The sequence below is a fragment of the Cyclopterus lumpus genome, chromosome 16 (assembly GCF_009769545.1).
Source record: "Cyclopterus lumpus isolate fCycLum1 chromosome 16, fCycLum1.pri, whole genome shotgun sequence".
Lineage (NCBI taxonomy): Eukaryota > Metazoa > Chordata > Actinopteri > Perciformes > Cyclopteridae > Cyclopterus > Cyclopterus lumpus.
The window spans coordinates 7,467,513-7,476,575 of NC_046981.1; the positions used below are offsets into that span (position 1 = coordinate 7,467,513).

The 9,063-nt window shown below is 39.5% G+C and overlaps 1 protein-coding gene across 1 annotated transcript; it reads right to left on the reverse strand.

Moving 5' to 3' along the window:
* Window positions 1–6,554: 6,554 nt before the first annotated feature.
* LOC117745776 (endothelin-2) lies at window positions 6,555–8,477 on the reverse strand. Its single transcript, XM_034554305.1, has 5 exons — window positions 8,414–8,477; window positions 7,395–7,551; window positions 7,115–7,228; window positions 6,734–6,799; window positions 6,555–6,639 (listed from the first exon to the last, which is right to left on the reverse strand). The coding sequence occupies exons 1-5, from the start codon at window positions 8,469–8,471 to the stop codon at window positions 6,555–6,557; spliced, it is 480 nt and encodes a 159-aa protein (XP_034410196.1). The 5' UTR covers window positions 8,472–8,477.
* Window positions 8,478–9,063: the final 586 nt, after the last annotated feature.

A 9,063-nucleotide genomic window follows, 5' to 3' on the forward strand; every position in this document is an offset into this window, starting at 1 on the left:
ATAAATGAATATTATATATATAATTTGTGTGTATATATATATATATATAAATAAATATATATTTTTATATAGATTTATTTATATATATATGAATATATATAAATGAATATATTTAAATGAATATATATATATAGATATATAATATATATCTATATATACGCTATCACTATATATATATATGTATACATATATTTATTTATATATACACTATATAATATATAATATATATTACATATATATATATGAATATATATAAATGAACATTATATATATTATATATATAATTTGTGTGTATATATAAATAAATATAGATTTTTATATAGATTTATTTATTTATATATATATATATGAATATATATAAATGAATATATTTAAATGAATATATATATAATATATATATTCATTTAATTCAGGTGTGAAAAGGATTTGTGTATAAACATAGCAAACTACAACCAATCTGCGTGACTTTCAACTGACAGTAAAGAATAAAAAGCTGAATTCTGTTGTGTTCCATTCGTAATCTATTTATTATTTCATTATCAAAATGTCCAAAATGACTCAGACAGCTGTCCTAATAAAACCACACCATTTGTTCAACTTCCTTCATCAGTTGTGAATATTACAAAAACACTCTCCAGTTGCATATATCTATCCATGGCATCATTGATAAGAATTGCACTTATTGATTGGAGTTTTTCTTTTTGCAATGCAGTTTGTGTATTGTTATTATTGACAAATTATAGGTTTGTTTCCCAGTGGTGGAAACATTTTGTAATTGAGAGGTACTTGTGTATATCCATTTTCTTCTATTTTTATACTTTAGTTACTTAAAGTTTGTAACTAATAATATAAAATAGGATCAACAGAAACATGATCATGTACGTATATGTTAAAATAAGAGTAAGATAAGATTTTTATTGGTTGAATTCAACTCAATACAATACTATAATTATCTCCACTTTTAGTGACAATATTGATCAAAGTGATGTACACATATCAATGCACTGTTAATTAATATCCAATTATACAATATGCCTTATTCTGAAATGGGTCATTCTGCATAATTAGTAATGATGTGTTTGTTATGCAACTTAAAGTAATATTTTGATCCTAATAAGTATAATTTTTAATGTAGGGTTATTTCTACACTGTGGGATCAATTCTTTTAAATGATCTGAGTTCTTCCACCAGTGGTTGAATCATCATTTGGGGTTTTTAGAGCCCCAAAATAGATTGTTACACTATAGACCGCCATGCTACCCAAGAAGAGTGTTGTTCTTCTGACATAACACAACAGAGTGAAATCTCTGACTAGTATCGTCATGTGGAGTCACAATTACACTTATTCTCTAGATTATACTGACATGAAGAAGACGAATGAACTCTTCCTCACCTACCCTAAACGGGCTGACAAAGGTTTCCGGGAGGTTCTTCCATTTAGGAAGCCACTGACTGACTGCGCAAGTCAGTGAGTCAAAGTATTAATTTAGTTAGGATTGCATATGCAGTATTTTAAGGGGAAACATATACATTCTGCTCTTTCATTGTTTTTTGGATACATTTGGTATATATACAAATACAAATGACTGTAAATCAGGGAAGCAAGTATTACATAAAGTGATGTCATCAGGTGACACGTGACAAATGTAGTCAAATGTTGATGTTGCTCCTTCAACATCAACACTAAATGCTCTAAAGTAAGAGAGCTGTTCTCCTCTGAGTTTCTAGTAGCCAGAGGCCATCTACTGGCCAACCACAGTTATAGCATGCATCTCCATTGATTTAGCTCCAAGACAACAGTACATGCGTTTTACCTCATCATAAACACCAGCATGTATCAGTGCAATTGAAAGATCTAGAGGTCATTTTTCGAACAAGATCATACACTGATGATTTATTAGACCAAAGTCTGGATCCTTTAAGGTATTTAGACATCACACACAGTCACACGAAGATGCATTTTGATTCAACAGGGAATTAAATCTTTTTTTCAACTGAGGAAGCTGATGGTACAGTTAAATACATAACAGAAGCACCATATCTGGAGTTTTCCTGGTTCCATAGTTTAGCTAAAACATCTTAACAATGTTTGAGATAAATGCAGGAAAACCACCATTTCACCTGGCTTTATCATAAATAAGTTGCTGGAAGTATCAATAAAGCTCAAACTGGTAGAATAGATATCTGCAAACTTAAATCTATGTAGAGAATAATAATAATGTTTAAGATAAGAAATGATCTTAGAGAATTTTAAAATGCTTGTTTTATATATATATATATATATATATATATATATATATATATATATATATATGTGTGTGTGTGTGTGTGTGTGTGTGTGTTTATCAAGAGGCCTTAATCAACTGATAATGCTCATGTCTGGCTTGTATCTCTGAGTGAACTTGATATCACTGACAAACTAAACATAAATTAACCTTGCCCCCTTGGAAGTGTCCCACAGCGATGACGAGAGCAACGTGAACCTTTGCACTTTGTCCCACACTTTGTTCTACAGTAGGGATTCTTCCTGCCTGGGTTAGCTTGTTCGGATGTTGGCGTGAACAAGACAGACAGCTGCCTGAGCCCACACCATGAAATATGATACGGTGCCCCGTGGTAAAGAATCATTGCAATGCACAGTAGAGGGTAAAACACACACTTGTTCTGCTGTGAGGGTTGGTTTATGTTGTTGACCGTAGGGTCTGCTTGTCTTTGCATACAGCCTTGTTGAAGAACCCTCCCCATGGTAAATCCCCAGCAACATGTGTATGTGTGTGTGCGTGTGTGTGGGTGGCTGGCTGAGACACTGGGCTATTGCTGCACTGCACATTCTTGGGGAACAGCTGTGGAATATTTGACCACTGGTGGCATCAGGATTGTTTAACTCATTTGCTGACTTGTTGATGAATGGGCGCCTAGCTTTATGGACGCCTAATCGGTCCCACTCCTTTATTATAATAAACACTCATAAATGCTGAGGCAGGCGACCTGTGACTCAAGATGAACAAGAGGAGGACGACTTGCCTCTAATGGCCATATCATTTTTAATTTTAGAGCAATTATCTCAACTCATGAGCATAATCTTCTTGATTTATTGCTGATGTCTTTTCCTTGCGCACTTAGCTGGAAAGATTTACAATACAGAGGGCTATTCTAAGAGTGGGAACATAGTGTTACCGATCCAAAATAATGCCAGTTGGCTGTGACCCAAAATAAAGCCTTTTGAGTGAATAAGGAAACAGCTCACTAAAGCATTTAAGGAATGTTTACTGAGTGTGAAAAATCAGTATGTTTTGTTTGACCATTTTAAGCTAAATATACTTCAGGGGCCAGTGCTGGTACAACATATGAGTCATTTACAAGACTCAGTGCTATTCAAGTGAATCTCGCTCACAATGTATATATGTAATATATGAGATTATGCACCGAAGTATGAGAGCATTATTCTGCCACACAGATGCCAATTAGACCATGGCAACGTCCCCTCAATGAAAAATATACATGTACCACATACATATACCACTTGTTGCTGATCCTACGACTGCATCTAATGAGAAGACTTTATAGGTCAACGTGTACTTCTTTGGTACACTGAGAAAAACAAGCCAAACCAAATGTATACAAATCTATCGGTTACATAACAGATATTTGGAGAAAGTGAAACCTCTATGTGTTAATATTAGGAACCACATCATATTGATATTGGTATTAGAGAACTTACATTACTCAGCGGTTGTGGAGCCGTCGTCTTCCTCCTGAAGTCCTCCACCATCTCTCTGGTCTTGGCCACGTTCAGAAGCAGGTGATTTCTACCGGCCCGCTCCACAAAGTCATCCTCTACTGCCCTGTACTCCACTTCCCCTCCATCCTTTATACACCCGACCATTGCAGAGTCATCAGAGAACGTCTGCAGATGGCATGACCCTGAGTTGTACTGGAAGTCACTGGTGTACAAGGTGAACAGGAAGGGAGACAGAACAGTGCCCTGTGGGGCTCCAACATCACAGACCACCGTCCCAGACAGCACACGGCCCAGGCGGACACACTGTGGTCTGCCTGTGAGGTAGTCAGTAACCTAGGAGACAGTGGATGCGTTGCTCACTACCACCCACAGCTTCTCACTCAGCAGCAGTGGTTGGATGGTGTTGAATGGAGAAGTCAAAGAAAGTGATTCTCACAGAGCCACCGATTCCATCCAGGTGCGACTGAGCTCGTTGCAGCAAGTAGATGATGGCGTCGTCCACTCCCACACGAGGCTGGTAAGCTAATAGCAGAGGGTCCAGTGATGATTTCACCTGCGGTCGGAGGTGGGCCAAGACCAGCCTCTCCAGCACCTTCATCACATGACATGTGAGGGCAACTGGTCGGTAGTCGTTGAGGTCAGATGGAGTCGTATTCTCGGGGACAGGAACCTGGCACAACGTCATCCACAGCACCGGGACTTCCTCCTGCTTCAGTCTCATGTTGTAGAGGTGCTGCAGGACATCCGACAGGAGTTAGAAACAAAGACACAAGGCCGTGTTAGAAACAAAGACACAAGCTAATATTTGCCGACATGTGACTTCCTGTGTTCTCTGGAATACTGCATTTCGATTGACAACAAAAGGGTTACACTCAGAGCTTTGCTGGAAAACTGTGATTTTCATGTACGTGTATTGGCAACATCAAAACGGTTCACTAGAGTCTCTCCTATTCCAGCACCATGGACAGAGTTCTGCCACTGAGGCAGCCTGTGTTTCTCTGACGAGTCCTTTCTTTTCTATTGCTTAACATAATATTCATAATAATTATTATAATAATAATAATAATGTACACTTTATTGATCCCACAGTGGGGAAATTCTTCTCTGCATTTGACCCATCCTTAATTATTAAGGAGCAGTGGGCTGCAGTGAAGCAACTGGGGGTTCAGGGTCTTGCTCAAGGACACTTCAACATGCAAATATGGGGAGAGCGAGGTTCGAACCGGGTACCCAGAGAGTTCAGTAGTAAAGAGGAGTACATGATAAAGAAGGAGCATACAAATGTATAAGTGATGTTGAGCATGTTTTGAAATATGTTATTGTGACGACAAGGCCAAAACGGGATGTCATAGAACTTTATTATAACATTAATAAAAAAAGATAATACAAGATACAATAAAAGTAAGAGAAAGGTAACAACAAAAACACCCTTTCTTTAAAGGAATAGTCCCAGAGACGGTAGATGAAGCATCGATAGCGCTCTCCTGTTTGTGCAGCCAGCAGCTTCTAGCTTAGCGAGACAAAGGGGGAACCAGCTGGCCTTACTCTGGGAACATCAGGTTAAACAAACGTGAAAAGGTGAGAATTCACAGCCGATTGAAGTATGAATATTGCATAACTGAGTCGGACAGTGTCTACTATTCTACTGTGGATGCAGGCAGCCTATATGTGATACTGTCTGAGTGCCAGGTTGTGATTGTGCTCAGGCCTGTTTCTGAGTTTGAGAAGTATGACAGGAATGAAATAAACGGCAACAAAGCAGGTTCACTTCAGCTTTATTCATTGGTTGAAAGATGAATCATCTCTTGTTTTTTCTCGGCTCCGACCCTCTTCTTCCATATTCAGGTATGCATGGACGTTAATGTGACAGGGCATTGTGTTCCTCCTGCTCGCCCCCCTGAGCAAAGTTACAAAAGCTGCATTCTTTCCAGAGATCCTTATGATAACACAGGCGGTGCCCCCTTTGAAGAGCAGGTACACTTATTATTAATGTGAGCCTTGAATTCCTGGACCATTCATCCGTCTCCGGCTCCTTTTGAACTCAGAAATGTGTTTGCTTGTCACACAATTGAATCACACATGTCATCGAAAAAATGATTTATTTCACCTCAATTTATCCCTCACGCTTCGTTTCTTTAGAGCTATGACTTGAGTTACACAGTGTGCCTTTAAAGAAAACAACAAAGACAAGATGTGTGTGAATTTTATTTTTTTAGTCTCAATTTATCTTGACATTAAAACTCTTCTACAGACAGATACAGACTTGATTTTGCACACAATAATCCTTAGAAATATAACTTTCAACAGGCGGCACAACATCTTTTTAAACATGAATCCGCAAAGTCAATCATAACTAAAGTAATTATAAAGATTGGAAAACAATAAATGTGTTGATCCATAATAGAAAATAAACACGTTTTACAAAACAGTGAGTAAAAACACAACACGGTGTTCTCCTGTTCCATCCTCCGATGTCACTGCTGTCCTGGCCTACACAGACAACCACCCTGAGTCTAACAGACCAGACGGCCATAGCCCAAAATGACCACAGGCACAGCGCTCTCCTATCATGGCAGTAGCTCCTCTCAGTGATGATCCTCCACATCTGTTCACAAGATGTGTTTGCAGAACTCTGTCACGTCTTCCACCCTCTATACACGCAGACATTTGTGCGGCGCTTCGGGCCTTCCTGTGTTGGACTCCATCTTTCAGCGACCTTCCCCCCCTCCCTTTTTCCATCAAAGGAGTGTCATTTGTTCAGGTGCTCGCTGCTCTCATTCTCTCACTCTTGTTGCCTCAGCTGGCACATTGTTTAGCGAGTGCTCGTCCTCTGAGAGGACTCATCATCTCTGTCATCAGGTGAAGCGTGCGCTCTCTTGGACTTGCCGGCCGCAGCTCTGAGCGACAAAAAGGTCAGTCAGACAACATATGATCAAAATGTGAGTGGAATTGTGTATGTTTTTCAAGGTAATCTTATCATTCGAAGCTCACCTTAGGATGCTGAGTACGTCGAGTTGACTTCTCTTTCCAGATCTGTCTGGGTACGTGACTTCAGGACTGCACGCAAGGAAACACTGCAGTTACCAAAAATGACCAGTTCCAATGAAATCCAAACTCACCCTGACATTGCAGTTTGTCACTTTAAAGGTTTTATTGATGTTGTCGTAGTTCAAGAACACCACGCTTAAATAAAAGCATCCAACACACTCATCTTTACGGGCTCACTAAACGTTTTATGTGACAATAAGATGCCATTTCTGAAAAGGTTTCAACATGTCACAGTTCATACAAGAGGCCTTGCCGGCCTCTTCTGTCACTCAGACACTCAGTCTCTCTACTGTCTCTAGGTGGTGACATTATTTTTGTGGACACCTGTGATGGCAGAAGTTGGTACAGTTATCATCATCAAGGTTTGCACAGGTGCAGCGGCCAATGGACCTTCTGCGTCGGGCCAGAGCGCCGCCTAGACCATAAAGTGTCGTCATACTGCAGAGAAAAAGAGATACTTAATAACATTCACATGATATAAACATTCCGCAGACTTTGCTCTTTTCATGCACAGCTGCCTAGTTGATTTCACTATGGTAAAGATAGCACAAGATATGTTGCGGATATGTGTGTGTCCCTATGCAGCCCGTCCTCTCACGTTCACCTGGGCGTGTTGACCCAGATGATATCCAGGTGGCAGAAGTAGTGGCACTCAGAGTCCAGCCGGCTGCTGCAGGCGCAGCGCTTGGCCCTCACTCTCTGCGTTGGGACACCGTCACCGACCTCCACTTCTGGCCGCTTCATCAGCGGAAGACCCAGACCTGATGCGAGACAAAGAGCCGATCAGTAACAGTCATCCAGACACAGCATCAACTCCTACTCGGCCCAATCCAGTGCCGTGGCACACAACTCTGAGATGTGTGACATCACCAGTCTATTATGTATATAATCTACAAGTTGGAACATTAGAAAGCTCATCAACTATTGTCATTTAATATCTGGATATATTGTACTTGTGTGATGTGATGACTGGGTATTTACTCTGTAGAGTGATGCAGGTGTGTCTACATACAGATGTACAGGATATGTATGTGTTTAGGTACATAAACACACATATATGTAGACGTCTGGCTCGGCGAAATGAGGTGACTTCTTTTTATCTATTTTTATGTATTTATTTTCCTGTTCCTCTAGGTGGGTGTACCAGTGGCTGGGGTGGGTTTGTTGTCTATTTGTATATGTTAACAAAAAGATGAAAAACAATGGCAATATCTAAATAATAATATATAAAGTACATGTGTTATGTACCTGTCAATATTTCCAAATAAAAAATACATTATTAAAAAAAAAAGAAAAGAAAAAGCTCATCAACTATTCCTCACAAATGTATCACTCTGCATCTTTACCAGTGAGCAAACAGACGTATTTACAGGATGGGAATGCACACATCCCTTTGCTTGTTTATTGGTGATATTATAGAAAGTCCATAAAGAAAGTAGATTAAAAAAACCTGCATAAAGTAAGGACAACTACCACGCTCTGACTAGTTTTACTCTTGTACTTTTACACTATTACAGGACTAAAAACAAAAGGTGTAGCAACATTTGTTGAGGCACTCTTTCTTCTAGCATAAAAGGTCCACTAAAACAATAATATCAAATTGTAACGTGTAAATAAACTCACCGTCCTCCATGGCAGCCCAAAGAGTGATGAGAAGAAGAACGCTGGTGTGAGTAGACATCGTTGATAGCAGATGAAGCGCTCCAGTGAGACTATTATCCATAGACATACAGCTGCCGTTTGTCTGCAGGTGTCTGAGCTCGGCCTCTCTTATGCCTCTACACTCCCTCACATGCTGTCACGACAAAAGCTCCACCCGTGCAGCCGCGTGCCATGAAACCACAGTATACGACCCCAGGGTGTTTGAACCTGTGACACATTCAAGGAATATCCAATTCTTTGTAGCCTGTCTGTATGCCACCTGCTGAGCGACACGCATGTCTGCAGTTTGCCTTTGAATGAAGAATCATCTCTTTGCTCTTGCGATACATGAGGTTTGAGGGGGAGGACAAGAGGCTGCTGAAGGGCTGGTTACCTAATATGCGTGAGTAGAGAGATGGATCCTGATATGAATATGCTCTAAAAAGGGATTGAGGACCGAGGCATTGCATCCCAAAATAAATTTGAATAAAATATTCTCATTTCTTTTTTTTTTTTACATAATTTGTTTAGTTACATACAGTAACATCATTTGGACTCAATATTTCCATAATAACTAGATTAAATAATCAACTTAAAAACAATTTCCCTCTGCTTTATGGAGCTACATAGTG